Below are 25,114 nucleotides of genomic sequence, written 5' to 3'. Positions count from 1 at the left end.
CAAACAAAGGTTTCTGTACCAAATATTAAGTTCGGCTTTTCTGATGTATCAAATACTTGTCATGCAATAAAATGCAAATTAATTACTTAAAAATCATACAATGTGATTTTCTGGATTTTTTTTAGATTCGGCCTCTCATGGTTGAAGAGTACCTATGATAAAAATTACAGACCTCTACATGCTTTGTAAGTAGGAAAACCTGCAAAATTGGCAGTGTATCAAATACTTGTTCTCCCCACTGTATATACTGTATATATACAGTATAAACTGAATTCATTTACAGTGGTTGTAAACAACCACTTATATATACCCACTGAAATGACTAGTCTCAGGTAATACACAGAGATTAAACAAATCCTCCTTTATACATTATACCTGTTTATCTGCAGCCTGCTCTTCTCCAGATCCATACCAAACACACAGATCAAAGGTTATTTCTCAGCTCTAGAAGGCAGGTGGTAGGGATTGGATGTCATACACTGCACAGCACAGAGCAGGGAGCTGAGTGTAATCTGAGACCTGAGTGGAGGGAAAGGACACGCCCCCTCAGAAATCACACGGGGTGCTTTGGATAAAGGCAAACACACACACTAGAAGGAACAGCTTTGTTCTTTTTTTATTTGTTTTAGAAGTTTACAACAACTTTAATCATGTTTAAAATATTTTGTATTTATAATTCAGTTCATTAATATGACTATACAGACCCGAACTCCTTATAATACAGTCTACCTCTAACTGACATTGACAGTGCAGGCTTACAGCCCTGCTCTGTGAAAGGGGAACCATTTGAAGAGGAGAACTAATTAATACAATAAAATACAGGCTTGAAGTGGCTAAAAAGCTATTCCAGGGGAGAAAATCCACACATACAGTATCTCACAAAAGTACAAACCTGACATTTTTGTAAATATTTTACTATATCTTTTCATGTCCCAACACTGAAGAAATTACACTTTGCTATAGTGTAAAGTAGTGAGTACAGCTTGTATAACAGTGTAAATTTGCTGTCCCCTCACACACCCATTAATGTCTAAACCCCTGGCAACAAAATTGAGTACAGCCCTAAGTGAAAATGTCCAAATTGGGCCCAATTAGCCATTTTCCCTCCCGGTGTCATGTGACTCATTAGTGTTACAAGGTCTCAGGTGTGAATGAGGAGCAGGTGTGTTAAATTTGGTGTTATCGCTTTCACTCTCTTATACTGGTCAATGCAAGTTCCACATGACACCTCATGGCAAAGAACTCTCTGAGGATCTGAAAAAAAGATTGGTTGCTCTACATAAAGATTGGCTAGACTATAAGATTGCCAAGACCCTGAAACTGAGTTGCAGCACGGTGGCCAAGACCATACAGAGGTTTAACAGGACAGGTTCCACTCAGAGCAGGGCTCGCCGTGGTTGACCAAAAATGTCGGTGTGCACATGTTCAGTGTCATATCCAGAGGTTGTCTTTGGGAAATAGACATATGAGTTCTGCCAGCATTTCTGCAGAAGTTGAAGGAGTGTGTCAGTGCAGAGGTTGAAGGAGTGGGTCAATGCCCAGACCATACACCGCACACTGCATCAAATTGGTCTGCATGGCTGTCGTCCTAGAAGGAAGCCTCTTCTAAAGATGATGCACAAGAAAGCCCACAAACAGTTTGCTGAAGACAAGCAGACTAAGGACATGATTTACTGGAACCATGTCCTGTGGTCTGATGAGACCAAGATAAACTTATTTGGCTAAGATGGTGTCAAACATGTGTGGCGGCAACCAGGTGAGGAGTACAAGGATGAGTGTGTCTTGTCTACAGTCAAGCACGGTGGTGGGAGTGTCATGGTCTGGGGCTGCATGAGTGCTTTCGGCATTGGGGAGCCAATATGTACTGTGACATACTGAAGCAGAGCATGATCCCCTCCCTTCGGAGACTGGGCCGCAGGGCAGTATTCTAAGACGATAATGACCCCAAACACACCTCCAAGGTGTCCACTGCCTTGCTAAAGAAGTTGAGGATAAAGGTGATGGACTGGCCAAGCATGTCTCCAGACCTAAACCCTATTGAGCATCTGTGGGCATCCTCAAACGGAAGGTGGAGGAGCGCAAGGTCTCTAACATCCATCAGCTCTGTGATGTCGTCATGGAGGAGTGGAAGAGAACTCCAGTGGCAACCTGTGAAGCTCTGGTGAATTCCATGCCCAAGAGGGTTAAGGCAGTGCTGGAAAATAATAGTGGCTACACAAAATATTGACACTTTGGGCCCAATTTGATAATTTTTTCATTTGTTTTAGGGGTGTACTCACTTTTGTTGCCAGTGGTTTAGACATTAATGGCTGTGTGTTGAGTTATTTTGAGGGGAAAACAAATTTACACTGTTATACAAGCTGTACACTCACTACTTTATATTGTAGCAAAGTGTCATTTCTTCAGTGTTGTCACATGAAAAGATATAATAAAATATTTACAAAAATGTGAGAGGTGTATTCACTTTTGTGAGATACTGTATATAGTATGTATATATTTAAGTTAAACATTTTGGTGTTTTTGAGTTAAATTAACTCATACTGCTTGGTACATTGACTCCTATGTGTTTTATATTATAGCATAACATTTGAGGATATTATTCAAAATAAATTGACACACAAGTAACACTGTGTCTACTGTGGACATGTTTGTTCTTTACAAGTGCTAACAATAACACTATAGTAGCATTTTAATTTTGTACAGAAAAGGCATATGAAATTATGACTAATAATTAGTCTCATTAACCTTTGCTCAGCTTAGAAGTGTGAAAGGCACACTGTCTTCTGCTAAATGATGGTAATGACACAGACTCCTATCTCATTTAGTATATGGTATTAAACTTCATTGTTAATAAAACTGTTTGCCCAGAAGTTCTCTGTCCCTAATACAGATGTGGTCTGTAAGAGCATAATATAATATAAGACTTTTTCTTTTATGTTCAAAAACATAAAAGCAGCAATGAATAATAAAAACACTCAGAAGCCTAGTACTTTTTATAGATATATATCTGAAAGTGTGCTGCAGAAAGTCTACAAATCAATTTTATGAGTCAATTACAACCATACTCATTTAACGTGGCTGGTATTGATAAGCCGTCATTGAAAACATTTGAACTTGCATAATTTACACGGGTGAAAGATGCCTTTTGGACATCCAAAGAACTTATGCATTGGTATGTGTGGAGTGGGTGCTGACCTAATTACATTTTGCTGAGTTTCTTGAAAAAAGTTTTGCTTAAAGTGTACAGTGTCTAAAGTGGATAGAGTGGGGAATATTTAAACTTCTGTCTGGTACATATTTCTGTCTGTCCCCATAAGTGAAATTATTTGTCCCGGGGACCACATGGCATTAAGACCGAAAGAGAGGAAAAATTGTAAATTAAGACTTGTCACCCAAACAGGATTATTAGGCAAATTTTCCACTGGTAACATTTGTTCCAGTGATGGGATTTCTCAAACTTTGTTGTTGTGTCTGCAAAAAATAAAGTGAAGAGAAATCCTACTCCTATGTCCTACACCAGTGGTTCTCAACCTCAGTCCTCAAGTACCCCCAACAGGCCATGTTTTGTGAATTTCTCTTAGATAAAACAGCTGTCCAAAATACCAAGCCATTGACTCCGATTTAAAGCATCTGTGCAAGATAAAGGAAAACCTGCAAAAATGGCCCATTGGGGGTACTTGAGAACTGAGGTTGAGAACCACTGTCCTACGCTGTCCTTTTCTATATAAAATGAAAAAAAAAAAAGTTTGGGCTTTAAATAAACTTTAAGACTTTCAGTAAATAGACTGGTTTTTCTACGTAAATAAGGTAAAACCCTTCCATCTAAGGATGGATTTTCTTGGCTCAATCCTTGCTGTTTTGAGTATCAGCTATCAGCTTTGATCACCTGTTTAAGTAAGGATTAGGAGTACACAGACATAGAAGCTGGATGAGCTTTCTATTACACAAAGATTTTTCATAAAATGTTTAACAGGTGATAATTCTGCATAGATAGTTGCAAGGTACATTGCTATAATTCCTAGTGAGTTGAAGGAGGTAGACATCTTATGGTTTGTCAAAATGCATTTGTAATAAGATTTATATTTTGTAATATAAGTCAAATATTGTTTGTTAACATGTGCTGTTATATCCTGTGGTCACACTCCTCATTTATGAAAGTACTTAAGAAAGTATAAAAGATAGCACTGGACCTAGAGGTGACATGGCTATCCAACAGTATTGTAATGATGTTGGTGTAGGTGATCTGGTTAACAGGAGAAAAAAAACATTCAAGAAGTGCAGGGACTTTTATGTGAGTTCATACAAAGTAGTGAGAGGAAAAAACATTCAGAGAGCTCACTAGCTCAGGTTGGGCTGCTCACAACAGACAGGGTTACCCTTCAGTGGGCACCTGGCAGGTTACTATAAAAAACATGCAACCATATAAGGAGCACCAGACCAAATGATAAAGGAGCCCTATTTTGAGTCCATTCACGTTTCTTATTTTAATTGAAGCCCGGATGAAGGAAGAGTGTTTTCTGACTCCTGAAATGCATAGGATGGTTACCAGAAAGGCAACTTCTACACCCAGGGAATCTCCACGGTTTCCTTGGTTTGTAATGTACTACAGTATATACAGGATTTAAGGCACCACACTGCTCGACAGTGCAGATACAATTTTGATCCAGTAAAGGCCAGATGAACAAGCAAAAGGATTTCATCAGGGCATACGAAAACATGTAGAAAGGTTCATATCAATTAAAAATCCCCCTCCTCAGTGTCAATGTTAAGAACTATAAACCACTATCGTTAAAAGTATACATAGAATAACATTTAATAAATACACATAGTTAGATTTTAATTTAGAGGATGCTTTGAGATTATTTTCTTACTATAATCTTAAACTCCACATCCCGCCTACTGTATACTAGATAAAGTTAGCTAATAAATGTTATTCTATATATACTTTTAATACTATTGGTTTATTGCTCTAAACATTGACCCTGAAGAAGGGATATTCCAATGATATTGACTATTCTCTATGCTTCCCTAGGCTTTTATAAAGGGAGCATTTTTGGATACCCAAAACACATTAGCTACTCTTTTGATTGTTCATCTGACCTATACTGTATAAAACTGAAATAAATTATTGAGCAGTGGTGTGGCACTTAAAATCTTATTTATACTGTAGCTCATTTATATAAAAGTGTCTGAGAAAATAATTTATCTGACTGCCACTCTGCAGCCCAGCAATGCCTCCCTTTTATTCTCCAAGCTACAGTCTTGTTGCTGTAGGGCAGCACTGGCCATCATGGACAGCTCTATATTTATTTTCACAATTTGACAATAGGAGCTCAGATTTTAAGGAACCCTGTACCTGGCAAATCTTTTTGAATATGATAGTTGAATTTGATAGTTGCCTAGACATCATGCTGTTCCAAAGGCTTTACTATTTTCTGTGTCGCTAGCCTGATAGAAGTTTGCAGTCCAGTAGTTCTGACTTTTCTTTGACTAGCTGCATACATGTTCCAAGTCAAGAACTTAGAAAATATAAAGGTCAGAGAGTGCCAAGCATTTTAGCAAAGTGGTCAGCAATAACAGCCTTTAAATATCTCTCAAACAACCTGCCATAATTAGGCAGAGAGCACTTGCACAGTCACCACATGCGCAGTTTGTTACTGAAATGCCCTTGACCTTAGACTCTCATGTAGCATGCTGTTTACAAGTAGTGGTAGAACTTGCAGTGAAGGAAAAGTGGAAAAATATCCCTGGACCCATAAGGTTATGGTATTGGTATTAGTATCTTAAGGTATTGATGCTGATGTAGGTAATCTGACAGACGTCTTCTACACCCCAGACGATCTCCATGGTCTCTTTGGCTTGTAGTGTAATGTAACAAATATGTAAATGGAAACACAATACCACTGCTAAAAGGTTCAGGTATGATTTTATTCCAATAAAGGTCAGATGGACAAATGGAAGCATAGCCAATGCATTTCAGGGGTCCAAAACCGCTCCTTCATCAGGGCTTGAGATTGAAATCAATGTGACAACATTGTAGAAAGTAGAAATAAACTGAACCTTTAATAGTATTTTTTCCAGTGTGATTACAAGCACATATCTTGTCAGCGGCTGGTTTTTAAGCAAGTTTGCTACCAAAGTTTACTACCTCTGCAAGTGTAGAAAGTTTGCTACCACTTTTATGGGGTGTTGTGCATAAGCAATATATGCATCTGGAAGTTAGTTATTCTACCATTATACATAGTATACATTTTAAAATATCAATGTATGATTACTTTTCAATAGTGAGCATTTAGAGCTCACCATTCTGTGAAATTCCATTCCTGAATTGTGAAACCTTCTAATCTCTTTTAAAAGTTCTGTCTATGTGTGCCAGAGACATAACAAATTTTCTAACACAATAGCTTTGACAATGTGGTCTAGAGGCTGTGACATCATGTGACATGTAATTGCTGTGGGTGTATCTCAAACAATTTGTGTTCAAAATGTTATTATTACAAAGGAACAAAAAAAAAGGTGGAATCCGACTATATGATGTTGTTTAACCAAAGACAAATAGACTTTTCACTTTGAAAGGGGGGTTCCACTTTGCAAGGGAAGTTGCAATTTGCATGAGGATTTTCCCCCAGAGCTTAGCGAATGAGGTTCCTTGCTAATAATTTGGTATTCTTTGCAAAGTGAAATATCACCATTATCTCTAAGCTCTGGATAAAATTTCATTGCAAAACATAACTTCCCTTGCAAATTGAATAGCCTATATGCCTTTAGTAAATCAACCTATATGAGTTTGCACACACACCGAGTTATAATATATAATCATATCCGGGACATACATTTTTGTACTGGACACAAGCAACTTTTTACAGTTATTTTAAACTGAAGTTGAAACTGGAATCTTTAGAATATAACTATTGGTTGAAGTAGTAGACAGTTGCTGACTTGTGCTAGTTGATTATAGAGACCATGCAGAAACATGTAATTAATAAAACAAAAGTGCATGATGATCTGTTATGATGATTTGAGAGCAAATAAAATCAAATGCCTTGCTTCTAAGATGATGTTGAGCAGAGTAAAAATCACAGGCACTCACCACCTCCCAGTTCCTCTCCTTGTTGAGAGCAATCACCACCAGTGCAGGATTGATGAGGTACCCATCTTCATTAAATGAGAAGTCCTTTCCTCCCCAGGAGATGTTCATGAAATATCTGTTAAGATAGCATTCCAGTCTCAGTAAATGACAGCAGCAAGGAACTGCATTTAGTATTCCGCTCTAGGGTCCTCATGGTTGATTGGCTAATCTGCCAAAAGTTTGAAAAAATAGTAATATGTGTTCCTGACTGACACTGGTCATTAAGCTGTCCATATCTCATACCTTGTCTAAATCATAGAGAACACATAAGTTAAATACATTTTTAGAAGTTGAAGAAGTTAAAGCAGTTTTTTTTTTAATTCCTATACTGCAAAAGAACAGCAAATGTGGTATGCTAAGGACATGTTTGAAAGTATACTGAAGTAATATTTTAGTAAAAACTATCAAATGCTTGCATTCTCTCTGGGATTGCTTAACCAGTTTAAGTCTCCAGCTGGCCACAGACCCTAAAAATGGTCACAATCTGGCCATAGAAAATATCTTTTTTAAATGGATGTTTGTTATGCACATCTGGTGCTGAAGTTTCTCTCAGGAATGAAGAGGCACCAGTCTATGACCTGTAGATAAATAGGGGAATGGAGGAGGGATTATAGCGGTGCCAAAGAAAGAAATAGAAGAAAGATGTTGACAGATAAAATTACAAAATACTTTATTAACAAGTTTTAGCGCATACAAAAAAGACACAAGTTAATTAAAATCGTAGGTGCAGTTTCCACATCAGTTTGTACAGAATCAATGCTATGGAGTAGGCCTGATGAAGAGGGCCTTCAAAACAAAAGCTTAATTCCTACATGTTTCGCCAAGACATTGGCTTCTTCAGGGAATGATGTGAGCCTGTTGCAATAATAAGGATCTATACACAGGAACAAAAAAAGCCAAATAAGAAACTGGACAATCATGGAATACAATATTGGGAAAGCATTACATAGAGATTGGGATACGTGGCTGGGTTGTGTCCCAAAGGGGGGTGGCCATGTGAAACCCTCGCACCCTAGAACATACCTGAAAACCAGACACCCGGGGCAAGGCCCGGCAAGGAGCACCCCAGCGGAAGGCAGATCAGGCTGCACCGTATCTATGACTGCATGGGGCATACAAAAGACCTGGCAATCAAACATAATGTTTGTTAGAGATAGTTTATCAAAAAAGAAAAAACTAAAGAATATATAGAAGGAAAAAGTTTTTTTATATACACATTGCCGAATGGGTGGGGTAATGTACACCACATCAAATAAATAGGGCATGATGGCTGCAAAAACGTACAATTTAAAAACAGGTTTGTTATCAAGGGGAGCGCCTGGGAAGCGTTGGAAAGATATATTCAGAGTCAGAATGGAAATTGTAGATGTTTATCTAGGGAAATATAATAATAATAGATTGAAGGCAGATGCTGTTTAACCATTGGAAAAAGGTAGAAAGGTAGCAAGTATACGATGGGGGTAATAATAAGAAAGGAAGCTTCCTAGGTAAGCCCCCTTTCTTATTATTACCCCCATCGTATACTTGCTACCGTTCTACCTTTTTAAAATTTGGCTTTTTTTGTTCCTGTGTATAGATCCTTATTGTTGCAACAGGCTCACATCATTCCCTGAAGAAGCCAATGTCTTGGCGAAACATGTAGGAATTGAGCTTTTGTTTTGAAGGCCCTCTTCATCAGGCCTACTCCATAGCATTGATTCTGTACAAACTGATGTGGAAACTGCACCTACGATTTTAATTAACTTTTTTGTATGCGCTAAAACTTGTTAATAAAGTATTTTGTAATTTTATCTGTCAACATCTTTCTTCTATTTCTTTCTTTGGCACCGCTATAATCCCTCTTCCATTCCCCTATTTATCTACCATTATTTTGGGATGAGGTGCAGTATGTAGTGGAACCTCTCTAGCCATACCTCTACTTACCAGTCTATGACCTGTTAGATTCCAACCTGGCTATAGACACTTTTCGCAACTTTCTTCTCTTAAAGTTGTGGGTACACCATAGATAACCCAATTGTCATCTAATTTTAAAAGAAATGTGGGGATGAGGTCTGGGTTTGCCACAATCATGGATTCACAAAATGGGTTTTCAAGAATTTTGCAAATTGCAAACTTCTTGCTGAAAGCTTTTACCGGATGTTCACCAGGAAAAAAGGAACTCCTATAATGCAGTGCACAGCAAATATCTGAAAGGAATATATAACCCAGTTCCCTTTCTAAAAGGGTGGGCTCACAACAGACACATTGTCAGTGTGTGTTGGATCCATTAGGGAGAAGCGAAAATGCTGTGTAGGCAGAGATACTGTTTTTGAAATGATTTTAATTGTGGCATTGGCACTTGCCCCCCCATGGCAGTGCCCAGCTGCCTATGCTCTTTGACAATAGCTCTACAAATGGCCAGAAATCAATAGCAAGATCCTCCTTTCCCTCAGACTTTAATTGGGTTTACCAGAAAGTTTGCAAACTTTGAACTTCAAGAAAGATTAGCAAAGCTGTCCATAAACCTAACCCAGACAGATTTGCTTATCCCTATAACATTGTTGATATAAAGAAGAAGGAGCATTAGTTGATATTTTAAGGGGAAGTATAGCCAAATGTTTTTTGGCTGTACTTCCCCTATGGATCACAGGCGTGCAGTTCGCACTCCAAAATGCGGAGTTGACTGACATCAGAGCTGGTCCAGGCTCTAAAAAGATCCTGACCATATGGTCGGAATCCACCGAGAAGCTTAGACCAGCACCTGGTACAACCTCTCAGCGCCTCCTCCACAGCCCAGTGATCCAGTGAGCCCTGGAGGGGCATAGTAGAGAGCCAGAGACTGACAGTCCCGGCTTTCTGCTCAGAGTGGAGAGGGATAACTGAGTGATCGCAATCATTGATCACTTAGTTCTCACTGCAGACCCTGAGGGGGACAGATGCTGCATCCACCTAGGTGAGTATAATGTTGGCATTTTTTTTTTGCAAAGCCCATACATCTTTTTTAAATATATCCTAGAGGTACGCTTAGTTTCAGATGTACAATATAATTCATTGGAAATATTCTGATTGGGAAAGGTTTGGTGAAGCATGGAACATGCGTGGGGGCAGCAAATGACTCCCTTGGCCAGCTTTAGAAATGGGTATGAAAATGTATATATTTTTTGGTAGTTTTTGAGTTTATAGCTGGATCAAGAAAACACTATAAAGTTACAGGATTAGGTTACTATAAAGGAAAAACAAGGTCTTTTAACAACCACTAGATACTGTACATACTTGATTGGGTGTCTATATGCACAACCAAGTGTGGTGTTCAGTGAAAAGAGGTACATGTGTGTGTATATAGATAAGGGGTTAAGCATTGGGTACATCTTTTTCCCGACCTGGGGCATAATTTGTGTTTCCCTGGAATGATCAGGTATACATTAGGGCCCTTTCACACTTATCAGTTTTTGAGTAGTTTTTCAGTTAAAAAAGCAGAAGAAAATGCATGAAAAATGCAACCCTTTAAATACTATGGAACTTTTCACATTGGTCAGCCGCTTTTCTGTTGCTGCTTGCTGCATTTTTGGTGCATGTTACAAAAAATGCACCAAAAAGCACCTCCCCATTGAAATGGATGGAAAACATATCAAAAATGTGTCAAAAATGCCGTGGTTGCATATTTGGTGTGTTTTTTTTAGTCATATCCATGTTTTATGGGTGCTTGCTGGGAGTCAAGCAACCAAAAAATGCACCAGAAATGCATCAAAAATGCATGTGTTTTTGGTGCATCTTTTCAATGGAGCAGTGTGAAAGCAGCCTAATGCCCTGTACACACGACCGGTTTTGCCATCGGAATAAACTCTGAAGGTTTTTACGACAGAGTTCCGATGGAATTCCGCTCAAGCTGGGTTGCATACACACGGTCACACCAAATTCTGACCGTCTAAAACGCGGTGACGTACAACAAATATGACGGGACTAGAAAACGGAAGTTCAATAGCCAGTAGCCAATAGCTTCCGTCTCGTACTTGCTTCAGAGCATGCGTCGTTTTTGGTGCGTTGGAACAGCATACAGACTAGCGGTTTTTCCAATAGTAATTTGTTCCGTTGGAAAAATATAGAACATGTTCTCTATCTAAGTCCGCCTGAATTTTCGACAGAAAAAGACCGATGGGGCATACACACGGTCGGAATATACGATGAAAAGCTCCCATCGGTTTCTTTCTGTTAGAAATTCCGCTCATGTGTACGTGGCATTAGAGAAAGGCTGTATGCAGGCTGTGATGGAACATGTCTGCATAGACTGTTTTATTGCAATGTACATTAGCATGTAAAATGACATACGTTAATGCACTGCAGCCATGTGAATGGGCCCTTAATGATAGTAGATCATCCCCATTTATCAAAAGAAATCTTCTGCATTAATATCCATAAACCTAGTATCTAGGAAATACAATATTCTGTAAAATGGAAAATCTTACATTAAACATCTTTTATTATAGTGAAGGTAGGATTTAGCATATTCATGGAAATAGAAAAAGGTTTTGTGAGTCATGAAAGGTTGGTAAAAAATGGTACTATTCTGGAATGTATGGATATTTTAGAGAAATAATGGACTTTGTTTTGAGAGCATTACAGAGATTCTGTACATGTCTGTTAGGAATTGAACTTTGTTGCACTGCTAGTTAACAATAGGATTTCCATTACTACAGGATGTCAGTTCATAAAAGGTTTGTTGAGTAAGCCATTTTGTCCCTGAAAGCTGAAGTTAATCGTGTTTCTGGAAAATAAGAATTTTCTATTCTCATCTTGTATTTGCTAAAGCATAGATATAGCATATTGTGTAGCTCAATTGACACCTATACTGTAAGTGTTTTACATATGGCTAGAATCAGATTGCTTTGTCTTCATGTAAAGAAATACATAGGCTCTCTTTCTGAAAATGATGGCTGCCTCAATGTCACATTCATACTCTGACTTTAACTCTTCACTCTTTCACTCTTTTTTCGCACATATGTTCAAATAATCATTTTAGGCCTGAGGATTATTTAAAACCCCAAAACATATATTTTCTGTAAGCAGACACAATGTAGAATGAAAAAAAGTTAGTTGCAATTTTTTTATATCACATGATATTTGCACAGTCATTTAGCAAGTGCAAAGTTTCAGTAGAAACACAATATATTCCGTTTTACAGTACGCAAATGGAATATATTACCCAATTTTTTAATAAAATGTAAAAATATGAGGTTGTGCTGAGTGAAATGATATCCAATATGTCAGGCTTTAAAATTTTATGTGACCACAACACAATCGGTACACTATATTTTCCATAGGCAACACTTTAAAACCCCTGCAGGTCATCAGTTTAGAGTTAAAGTGGTTGTAAAAGTAAAGAACAATTACAGCCAGCTCCTCTGCTCTATTAATCTCTCCTACACCATGTAACTGTTTTTTTAAAATGATGCCTGTAAATACCTGATCTTCGATCTCTTTTGGCCAGCCGCGTGACCTCCGGCCGCACTATTTCTCCAATCTACGGCCTACAGCAAGAGGAGGCCAAGATCCCCTCTGACATCAGCCGAAGAGGTCACATGACCACTGTGCTGGCCGCTCAGCCCCTCCCGCTGTAGCCCTTAGATGAGGGAAGAAAGCGGGTGGAGGTCATGTGACCGGCATAAGAGATCGAGGATAAGGTATTTAAAGGCATCGTTTTAAAAAACATGTACACAGTGTAGGAGAGATGTAATTCCTGTGAGGAGGGAGCTGGTGAAGGCAGGAAAAAATGTATTAGAATCTGTTTTAATGCTGGAGTGCCATGTGGGTTACTTTTTTGTTTTGGGCATTCCAGGTAAAAATTGTGCTGGCAGTCAACTTTTATGGTCAAGTGAACCTCTCCATTGTCCAAGCCTATAGAGTTAACACAAGTGCATCTGGTTCAACTAAGGGAAGAAAGAAAAAATACAATCCCATATACACAATTCTATACCCATAGTTGATCAAGAGAAAGACAAAAAAAACCCCAGCAAAGCATGATCCAATTTGATCCCTCAAGAGGCAATTGGATATTCCCTGGATCAACTTAACCTATAAATGTTAGTACCCAGTTATATTAAGTACATTTAGCAAAGAATGCAGGCCTTTTTTTAAAGCAAGCTATTGAGCTGGCCAGAACCTATTCTTGAGGGAGTCTATTCCACATTTTCACAGCTCTTACTATGAATAAACCTTTCCATATTTGGAGATTAAATCTTGTTTCCTTTAGACGTAAAGAGTGCCCCTGTTTTCTCTGTGATGACCTTACAGTGAAAAACTCAACACCAAGCTCACTATATGGATCACTTACGTATTTATACATATTGATCATATCCCCCCTTAACCGCTTCCCGCCGGCCACACGTCAAATGACGTCCTTGGCTTTGAGCGGGGATATCTGAATGATGCCTGTAGCTACAGGCATCATTCAGATATCGTCTTTTAGAGCCGGCGAATCTGTGCACCATAAGAATGATCATAGTGGCTGTTCCACCAATTGATCATTCTTACGGGAGGTGAGAGGGGTTGTCCCCCCCCTCCCACTGCCCTCTGGTGCTTCTACCAACTCGCCGCTACGATCAGTGAGTCAGACACAAGATCCGCCGACCCCGGATGTTCAGAATAGAGATTTCCAGCAGACCAGATGGTCGCCGGAGTCTCTATGATCGTTCGGACGCCGGGCGCTGCTTCGGCTGGGAAGCTGTAATCGTTTTTTTTTTTTTTATTTCAGGCTTCCCAGCCTAGAGGTGAGATGTGGGGTCTTATTGACCCCATATCTCACTGTAAAGAGCACCTGTCATGCCATATTCCTATTACCTATTTTCATTCCTTGTAATAGAAATAAAAGTGATCAAAAAAAATTTTTTGGCAAAAAAAGTGTCAAGCTAAAATAAATAAAGTAAAATTAACAATAAAAAAAGAAGATTTTTTAAAGCGCCCCTGTCCCCGTGAGCTCGCATGCAGAAGTGAAGGTCCTGCCCACATATGAAATCGGTATTCAAACCACACATGTGAGGTATCGCTGCGAATGTTAGAGTGAGAGCAATAATTTTGATCCTAGAACTCCTTTGTATCTCAAAACATGTAACCAGTTAAACTTTTTAAAGCGTCACCTAAGGGGACTTTTAAGTAGCAAAGTTTGGCACCATTCCACGAGCGTGTGCAATTTTGAAGAGTGACATGTTAGGTATCTATTTACTCGGCGTAAATTCATCTTTCACATTTTGCAAAAACATTGGGCTAACTATACTGTTTTTTTTTTTTTAAAGCACAAACCTGTTTTTTTTCCAAAAAAAAGCATTTGAAAAATTGCTGCGCAAATGCCAGGCGAGATAAAAAGTTGCAATGACCGCCATTGTATTCTCTAGGGTCTTTGCTAAAAAAACATATATAATGTTTGGGGGTTCTATGTACTTTTCTAGCATAAAAATTATGATTTTCACATGTAGGAGAGAAATGTCACAATTGGCCTGGTAGGCTTAATCTCCTCTTCTTAAGAGAGAATAAATTCTGCTCCTATAATCTTTCCTCATAGCTGAGCTCCTCCATGCCTCGTATCAGTTTGGTTATCCTTCTCTGCACTTTCTCCAGTTCTACAATATGCTTTTTGTGAACTGGTGCCCAAAACTGAACTGCATATTCCAGATGAGGTCTTACTAATAATTTTTACAGGGACAAAATGATATCTCTCTCTCTGGAGTTTATACTTCTCTTAATACAAGAAAGACTTTACTCACTTTGGAAACCGCAGCTTGGTATTGCATGCTTTTAGTAAGCTCATGATCTACCAAAACCCCCAGATCCTTCTCCACCATTGATTTCCCCAATTGTACACCCCCTAGTATGTATGATGCATGCATATTCTTAGCCTCCATTTGCATAACTTTACATTTATCAACATTAAACCTCATTTGCATGTTGTTGCCCAATTAAACAGTGCATTGAGATTGGCTTGTAAATTGGAGACATCCTGTAAGGATGTTATTCCACTGCAAAGCTTAGTGTCATCTGCAAACACCGAAATAGTATTTTTAATCTCAGACTCTATCATTTATTAATATATTAAAAAGTAAGGGTCCCAACACTGAACCTTGGGGTACACCACTGATAACCTTAGACCATTCTGATCACCACTGATCTTTCCAAGCCTGTAGACTTTACCTTACACATAATGCCCTGTACACACGGTCGGATTTTCCGACGGAAAATGTGTGATCGGAGCTTGTTATTGGAAATTCCCAACCGTGTGTGGGCTCCATCGGACTTTTTCCATCGGATTTCTGACATACAAAGTTTGAGAGCAGGCTATAAAATTTTCCGACAACAAAATCCGTTCGCATCAATTTCGACCGTGTGTGGACAATTCTGACGCACAAAGTGCCACGCATGCTCAGAATAAATTCCAGGACGGAACTGCTCGGTCTGGCAAAATTAGCGTTCGTAATGGATATAGCACTTTTGTCCTGCTGCAATGTTTTAAATAGTTTAATGCAGCGCACTCTCTTCTTCTTTATAATGCTAGAAGAATGAAGTTGTTTTGCTGCTCATATTCACACAGAGTTCTCACAAACTTCTTTCTTAATTATTTATCGTGATTTCATGAATATAATATTTTTATTTGTCACATCTACCGAAAAAAAATAAATTTTTTGATGTTTTTAGATAATATATATATATATATTTTTTTTTTTAAATCCTGATCCCGTGTTATTTTTTTTTTTTAATTCTACTCCAGAACAGTTTTGGGTGTGTTTTGTGTGTCAAGTTATCACAACACCATTATTATCTTGTATTATTTAATCTCAAGGAGGTTGTTTGGTGTTGGTGTCTCTTGTTAATTTCACATTGTATTTTTGAAATGTACCTGCCTCCTCACAAACAAACTGTCCTTTTTGAAGGAAAACACACATAGGCGAGTATAATAAAACAAACCAAAAATGAATTAAGGGGTCCTAACCAAAAAAAGAGGGAGGCAACGCTGGAGAGACAGCAAAAATTGGCAAAACCTTTGGCCCCCAGGGCACACATCAATTATTTTACTGCAAATTTGGTGGCCTGAGGAGTCCATATGTAAGGGAGTACAATCTGGTCCAGAAGTCCAAGAGATCAATAACAGCAGCAGATGACATACATGTCCCTAGGCTGTGGTCATACAAGAGCCTGCATCTTTTGTCAGACCAGACTGAACCTAGGCCATCACTTTCTTGACTTCCTTCCACTCTTCCTTCCACGCTGTGTCTGTGGTGGTGGAGTTGTGGCAGGAGGAGGAGGAGGAGGATGATGCAACTCACTCAGGTGGGTATTGGGTGTGATTTCACCCCTCAACCCCTTATTTAATGTTTTAAAAATGATTTCCTCACACATGAGGCGTTGGCCCTCCTGCGTGTCCTGCAGTTTTGTGGCAGCCATGGAGGCAAAGGCCTCTTCACGAGTGGGAGTGGCTCTGAGGGACGCAGAAGCCTCCTGAATCAGCCTGAGTGCTGAATCCTCCACATTACTCCCCTTCCTGGGTCTTTTGTTTGGAAGGCGGAGGGGAGGAACCTGCGATTCTGTCAGGCTCCTACTGGGCCCAGCCTTTTCCTGGCTGCCACTTAGGTCTTCCTGTGTATGAAAAAGGGACATAGTTTTAGTTTTTTCTTCATCAATCACACACAATTTTCACCTCATGACTGTTGCAAATTGAATTTTAACAAATATAACATTCTATCATTCTGAGCCCAGCATTTTTCATTATTGCCCCAATTATTTTTGCCCACTACTGTCTATTGATATGTAAAACACTTTATTAAATCAGCAATTAGTGATCAATAATAACATCTAGTAAATATTATTTATGTTTTGCCCAGAAATCTGTAGAAGAATGCTACCTGGCTCAAGCTGGTCTCCTCCACTTCTTCCTGGCTGGAAGTCCCAGGTCGGACATCAGAAGCCTCAGCTGGGGTGGAAGATAGGGTGGAAGGAAGAGTGGAAGGAAGGGTTGAGAGGGATTCCCTGACTTCAGTCTGGTCTGACAGAAATCACAGTCTCCCATAGTACCACAGCCTGGGGACATAAACGTCATCTGCTGCAGCTCCTGATCTCTGGAAATCCTTGACCTTATTGTACTCCCTGATATAAGTGCTCCTCAGGCCACCAATTTTGGCTTTTAAATAGGGGATGGTTGCTGTGGGGACCACCGGCTTCACCAACTCCAGCAGTTTCTCCAGTGCTGCCTGCCTCTTTTGTTTATGATTATATTGCGGGTGTTTGACCTGTCACAGACAGGGCATCTCCCTGTACTTATCTATAAACAGGGGGAGGAAGTTGTGGTCATTGAAGGCATCCATTTTCTCTGCAATACACAAGACAAACCCTAATGTCAGGCTAAAGTCTCCTAATCTTGTCCCAATATAGGCCTCAATCTCTAAGCAGTATAGGCCCAAGTTTAAATGTTACCTTCGTTATCACGATCGGGTGTTTGACCTGTCACAGACAGGGCATCTCCCTGTATTTATCTATAAACAGGGGGAGGAAGTTGTGGTCATTGAAGGCATCCATTTTCTCTGCAATACACAAGACAAACCCTAATGTCAGGCTAAAGTCTCCTAATCTTGTCCCAATATAGGCCTCAATCTCTAAGCAGTATAGGCCCAAGTTTAAATGTTACCTTCGTTATCACGATCGGCGCTTCCTATACTCCTTCCTCCGCTCACAGATCGTACGTACGACGCACGCGTGTTACGCTTTATATACACTGCGCATGTGTGAAACTCCACCCGCCCCTGAAGTTCTTTCTAGTCTATTTCCCGCCCCTTCTTGTTCGGCGCAGTGGGGAAGAGCACATGGCGGAGACAGAGCAGGTGCGTGCTAATTACAGCAACGAGGAGGAGGAAAGGCCGGAGCCAGAAACATCACGATCCCGGAGGAGACGATTTAAGGCCTCAAATATGTCCTTTGTAGAGATGGTGGAGATGGTTGACATACTGAAGAGGGCAGGAAGTATGGACCTTACCCCAACCCCAATGTCAGAAAAGCCAAGATCATGGCGAAAGTTGTGAAGAGTCTGCACAGAAATTTTGGGGTACGTCGATCCAAGGATCAACTGAGGAAGCGGTGGTCGGACCTCAAATTAAGGGAGCACGATCAGTATAGAAGGCTCAGGAGAGTGCTGCAAAAAAGAAAGTAGTTGTGCTGTGTTCCTATTCGTTATTTTTAGAACATTCTTGCTGCTCCATGTGCTTTTCTTTACTGTTGTACAGTTTAAAATGGCAACTTTCATGATCATGGATACATTATTCGTTCGTAGGAAACATTGTTAGTTCGGCCAATAAAACACCATGTTTTGTCCAAATGCATTTCAATACATTTTTTCTGGCCTACTACTTCTCTTAAATAATTTTGTTGTCTAGATGGGTTAGTAACTAGAGTGAAATGCAAACTAGATTCTGTGTAAGGAGAGGACACTCAGCAGCTGTTTACACATCTGGACGCTGGAGCACTAGTGTGGGACACAAGAACACCCTTTTTATTAGGGGGCCCACACAGGTGCTCCAGTATATACTATAGGGGTGTCTCCATCTGTGAAGCTTGCACAAAACAAGTAAGTATTCAAGCTTGACAAAGGACAAAAATATTTCTTCATCTTGGAACTCTGCCAAAACAGACAATTGTACCCCACTTCCAAGCTGTCATGAAAAACGTCCTGTTAGCACAACTGTCAGGGCCGGTGGACGTGTGCGGGGGGCGTGTTAGCATGAACGAACACATACGGAGGCTCGCTAGCATGAACGAGTGTACACGGGTACGTGGGGGTGTGAGCGGGCACGTACGATCGGTACTCAGGTGTGCCCGGGTACGCGTGGACGTACGAGGTGACAGTGTTTGGCGCCAATGGACTTATTTAAAGGAGCCTGTGAGCATGCTTTCTTGCTGTCCGGTCTACAGCGTTTCCTGTGACCCTAAGCTATCTAGTATACCTGTCTACCTGATTCCTGTTACCCGGCTTGTTCCTGACCTCTCCTGCTTGCTGCCAGTCCCCTTGTCTGACTATTCTCCTGCCTTATCCTACGGTTGTTATCTGCCTGTCTGTTGCCGATCCGGTCCGTGCCCCGACTACTCTTCTGCTTCCGTTTGGTACCTGCTCTGCCCGCCAGTGTTGACCTGGCCTGTCTGACCTTGTTAGTGCTTCAAGTTGTACTACAGAACACCTTCCTGCTGCCTGTTGTTCCTGAGTTCCTGCCAGCTACAGTACTTCTCTGCTCAGTCAGCGGTTCCAGTGTTCCTGCCAGAGTTCCGGTTCATTTCCCCACTACCAGTTGTTCCAGTGCTTCAGTTGAACTACAGAACACCTTCCTGCTGCCTGTTGTTCCTGAGTTCCTGCCAGCTACAGTACTTCTCTGCTCAGTCAGCAGTTCCAGTGTTCCTGTCAGTCCTCCTTCTGCTGCACCAGAGGTCCAGATCAGCTCTGGCCTCAAATATCTGTGCTAAGTATACTTTTTTTTTTTTTACATAGGGGAGAAAAGACTCGGAGGACACCACTCATCAGAGGAGACAACAGATCCCCCACCTCATGAAGAAGTGGAAATCCCCCAAACTCAAGCAGAGGAGTAGGAGGGAGACGTGGTGGAAATTGTCACCACAACAGGTGAGTGTCTGCGACCACAGGCTCAGGTAAGAGATGGATGCCGGCATATTTATAATACATGGCGTTTTTGTTTTTTATATATTTTTAGGTGATCATGATGTTGTGGAAGAAGGTAATTTCACCAGTGAAAGTGCCCAGATCCTGATCGGGGAGATCATGGCGTGTAATAGGGACTTGGAAAACATCTAGCAAAACATCAATGATGTTCAAAACAAAATGAAGAACATCATTGATGTTGTAGGGAGAATTTAAAACCCCTAGAAATCCCTAACTTATTTGTGTTTTTTTTTTGTGACATGTTATAGAAAAGCCAAATTTTGAAGATGCACACAGTGTGTCAACATGTGCTATCTGCCATCACGGGAGATCAATGTACGCGTTTTGTGGGTGCAACCCCATCCTCAATAATAAAGTAGCTGAGAGGAAGGGGTTGCACCCACAAAACACGTCCATTGATCCCCCATGATGGCAGCTAGCACATGTTGACATTCGGCAATTTGTGTGCATCTTCACAATTTGGCTTTTCCAGGGGTGACTTTACCCCATCTGCTGAACGCAATATCAAACACAGTTTATAAATACTCATGTCTGATATTGCCTTCACTTTCTATAAAAGTTGAACTTTGTAAGTTCCAGAGTTGTGTATTTCTTTTTGGTTTTAAACATGCCTGTTTTACCTTAAAAGGCAATTTCTACTTTTTAATGTGACCTAAAAAATTGTTATACAACAAACATGTTGGTTTGTTCTAAAAACCTTTTATAAATGCACATGTGATTGTGCTTTGATTAAAAAGATTGAGAATCAAGAATGTGTGGCTTCTTCTTTCTATGCTCAAAAGCATTTTTTGTAGTAAAGTTGGTGTTTTCAGTGGCAATAGGGGTTATTTACTAAAGGCAAATCCACTTTGCACTACAAGTGCAGTTTCAGTGCAGTCTCAAGTGCACTTGTAGTGCAAAGTGTATTTTCCTTTAGTAAATAACACCCAACAGTGCTTTATAATTTTACACAATCACGCCATTTTCAGGACTCCCTAAATTTCAGTCATGGTCAGCTAAAAGAAAGACAAGCAGTAACTCTAAGCAAATATTTGTTCAGTTTAAAATATATTTTTATTTAAAAAATGTCTCAGACATTGTCTGGCATATCAATGGCCCCCACCCGCAAAGTATTCCATGTATCGTAGACAGACCTCGCGGGCACTCTGGGGAGGGGGGGGCAAGCCAGGATGGCCAGCTTCAAGCGCCGTTAGGTTTGGTTCATTCATATTAATTCCGGCTTCAGGCCCAACTAAGCCAGCATAGTTCACAGAATTTCTCCTTAAAAAGTTGTGGAGAACACAGCAAGCCAGGATGATGTGATTGAGTTTATATTCCGCCATGTGTATCGGTGTAAGAAATAGGCAGAACAGGCTGGCCATTATGCTAAACGTGTTCTCCACCACTCTTCTGGCTCTGGCCAGCTGGTAATTAAAAACCCTCTGGTCTGGGGTGAGGGTCCTCATAGGGATAGGGATAGGGGTTCCAGTGTTCCTGCCAGAGTTCCGGTTCATCTCCCTACTACCAGTTGTTCCAGTGCTTCAGTTGAACTTGTTGTGGAAAATGTTATATTAATGTGTTGTCATAAATCTCCCAGTGTGTCTGATCAACCACAGCCCGTTCTAAAGAACTGGCTGAGGCAGATCGATGCTGGCTGAGACCTGTTAGGTAATGGAAAACTTCCTGGTGTTTGGAGAGAAGTGTTTGCGGAGAGAGGACATGTCCGCCAGCAAAGGGCCCCTGTGCAATGCACAGAACGATCGTCTGGTGGGGATGCGTTCACTCTGCAAAGACATTATCGGTTTAGAGGTGTTTTGCTCTTGTCGCCCCTGGTGTGCCTGATCAACATGTTTGGGGTGACATGACGTATACCTGCAGATAATCTCTCATCCATGCACAAGGAACTTTAGTCATCGTCATTTAGTATATTGTATCATGTCCTGTAGTCATTGTTCATTGGTTGTTTTGTATTCTGTTGTTAAATCCTTATATGGTCACTTACATCCTGTGAGGTCATATCCTGTGAGGCTGAGGTCACACCCTGTGAAGGAAACGATTGGCTGTTGGGGCCAGGGCTTCCTGTTTGTGATTGCTTTTGTGGTCTTTTGAATAAAGGAGGGAGACAGAGCTGAAAAGCCAGTCTTGCTGAGATGGGAATGTAAGAACCATGTGTTTTGTCTTGTTGGATGGATGGGGCACACACCAGAGGATGGATACGATCAAAAGGTGAGATGCACTGCATTTATTTCATTAGACGAAATTGCTATTATGTTTAGAAACAGGAGATTTGGCTGTGTGCTTTGCGTACAACCAAATTTCTCTAACAAACTACAGAACACCTCCCTGCTGCCTGTTGTTCCTGAGTTCCTGCCAGCTACAGTACTTCTCTGCTCAGTCAGCGGTTCCAGTGTTCCTGTCAGTCCTCCTTCTGCTGCACCAGAGGTCCGGATCAGCTCTACACCTGCCACTTGCCAAGCACTTGTCGCCCCCTGTGCTCTTGAGTCCCTGTTTCCTCTATCAGGGGTTCTCGAGCCAGAGGCACACGAGAGGCTCCTCCCTGCATTCTGGGCTCTGCCACCAGGTACGTGACACAAGCAATGTTTCATATTCCTATTTCTGGCCTCAAATATCTGTGCTAAGTATACTTTTTTTTTTACATAGGGGAGAAAAGACTCGCAGGACACCACTCATCAGAGGAGACAACAGATCCCCCACCTCATGAAGAAGTGCAAATCCCCCAAACCCAAGCAGAGGAGGAGGAGGGAGACGTGGTGGAAATTGTCACCACAACAGGTGAGTGTCTGCGACCACAGGCTCAGGTAAGAGATGGATGCCGGCATATTTATAATACATGGCGTTTTTGTTTTTTATATATTTTTAGGTGATCATGATGTTGTGGAAGAAGGTAATTTCACCAGTGAAAGTGCCCAGATCCTGATCGGGGAGATAATGGGGTATAATAGGGACTTGGAAAACATCAAGCAAAACATCAATGATGTTCAAAACAAAATGAAGAACATCATTGATGTTGTAGGGAGAATTTAAAACCCCTAGAAATCCCTAACTTATTTGTGTTTTTGTTTTTCTGACAATTTTGTGAAAATTTTGTGACATATTATAAAAAAGCCAAATTTTGAAGATGCACACAGTGTGTCAACATGTGCTATCTGCCATCACGGGAGATCAATGTACGCGTTTTGTGGGTGCAACCCCATCCTCAATAATAAAGTAGCTGAGAGGAAGGGGTTGCACCCACAAAACACGTCCATTGATCCCCCATGATGGCAGCTAGCACATGTTGACATTCGGCAATTTGTGTGCATCTTCACAATTTGGCTTTTCCAGGGGTGACTTTACCCCATCTGCTGAACGCAATATCAAACACAGTTTATAAATACTCATGTCTGATATTGCCTTCACTTTCTATAAAAGTTGAACTTTGTAAGTTCCAGAGTTGTGTATTTCTTTTTGGTTTTAAACATGCCTGTTTTACCTTAAAAGGCAATTTCTACTTTTTAATGTGACCTAAAAAATTGTTATACAACAAACATATTGGTTTGTTCTAAAAACCTTTTATAAATGCACATGTGATTGTGCTTTGATTAAAAAGATTGAGAATCAACAATGTGTGGCTTCTTTTTTCAATGCTCAAAAGCATTTTTTGTAGTAAAGTTGGTGTTTTCAGTGGCAATAGGGGTTATTAACTAAAGGCAAATCCACTTCACAGTTTCAGTACAGTCTCAAGTGCACTTGAAGTGCAAAGTGTATTTTCCTTTAGTAAATAACACCCAACAGTGCTTTATAATTTTACACAATCACGCTATTTTCAGGACTCCCCAAATTTCAGTCATGGTCAGCTAAAAGAAAGACAAGCAGTAACTCTAAGCAAATATTTGAAATATTTGTTCAGTTTAAAATATATTTTTATTTAAAAAATGTCTCAGACATTGTCTGGCATATCAATGGCCCCCTACCCGCAAAGTATTCCATGTATCTTAGACGGACCTCGCGGGCACTCTGGGGGGGGGGGGCAAGCCAGGATGGCCAGCTTCAAGCGCCGTTAGGTTTGGTTCATTCATATTAATTCCAGCTTCAGGCCCAAGTGAGCCAGCATAGTTCACAGAATTTCTCCTTAAAAAGTTGTAGAGAACACAGCAAGCCAGGATGATGTGATTGAGTTTTTATTCCACCATGTGTATCGGTGTAAGAAATAGGCAGAACAGGCTGGCCATTATTCTAAACGTGTTCTCCACCACTCTTCTGGCTCTGGCCAGCTGGTAATTAAAAACCCTCTGGTCTGGGGTGAGGGTCCTCATAGGGAATGGCCGCATAAGATGGTCCTCCACGCAAACGCTTCATTTGCAACAAAGACGAATGGGAGTCCTTCCGCATTGTCTTCTGGAGGTGGCAAGCCCAAGCTGCCATTCTGGAGACACCTGTAGAACTCCATGTGGGAAATGACTCCACCATCTGACATCTGGCCATTCTTCCCCACATCCTCATACAGGAACTCGTAAGTAGCCGACACCACCGCTAACATCACAGTACTATTGAACCCCTTGTAGTTGTAATAGTATGACCCCGAGTTGGGTGGTGGGAAGATGTGGACGTGTTTCCCATTAATTGCCCCGATGCATTTAGGAAAGTCCCACTGCTGGGCAAAGTGGGATGCCACAGTCTGCCATTCCTGTGGGTTGGAAGGAAACTGTGGAGTCAAACAAGAAAAATAAATTAATCATTTTGCACACAAACATTGAAAGCAGATTAGACACAAACATTCTTGGCCAACATCAGTATAACATTTATTTTAGGGAGTATTTAAAGACAAAGGTATAAGGTCCACCTATCAGATCCCCCCCCCCCCGCCATTTTAAAAATTTTAGGGGGGGGGATGTTTTGGCCAGGTAACCCTCTCCACTTCATTGAGAGATGAATGCCTAAATAATATGTATTACTTTAGCCAGCCCCTCCTTACTTACACTATTGGCAGCCCACTGGACAGGTAAGAAGTGTCATAATACAAAGATATAAATACACACTGTAAAAATTGAAGTGCATTTTTACATTCTGATATTACCTATCAAGATAATAATAGGATACAAAAACTTTTAACAGTACCATTTGAAAGTATTCAGGCAGGCCCTTGCACTACATGCTTTGGGGAATTCATCCAGAAATCTGACAACAAAAGAGGTGGGTATAGTATGTATGGGTTTGGCAAAGTCAGCAGATAGAGGATTGGTATCAGCTGAGTTAGCAGTTGGGGGGAGGAAGGGTTCCAAATGAGTTTGGGACCCAAAAAAAAAAAGCCTCTGGCACTATGCCAGAAT

At 40.6% G+C, this 25,114-nt stretch overlaps 1 protein-coding gene across 2 annotated transcripts in view; it reads right to left on the bottom strand.

The window, feature by feature from the left end:
• The window catches only part of GRIN2D (glutamate ionotropic receptor NMDA type subunit 2D), a 1,662,686-nt gene that overhangs the window by 785,947 nt on the left and 851,625 nt on the right, over positions 1–25,114 (bottom strand). For both annotated transcript variants that reach the window (XM_073602755.1, XM_073602756.1), the window contains exon 6: positions 7,091–7,205. In XM_073602755.1, the coding sequence (XP_073458856.1) occupies positions 7,091–7,205 (115 nt within the window). The remainder of the gene's footprint in view (positions 1–7,090; positions 7,206–25,114) is intronic.

Source organism: Aquarana catesbeiana, linkage group LG10 (genome assembly GCF_042186555.1).
Source record: "Aquarana catesbeiana isolate 2022-GZ linkage group LG10, ASM4218655v1, whole genome shotgun sequence".
NCBI lineage: Eukaryota > Metazoa > Chordata > Amphibia > Anura > Ranidae > Aquarana > Aquarana catesbeiana.
Note: the sequence above shows the minus strand (reverse complement) of the source record. Positions and strands in the feature narration are given on the sequence as shown.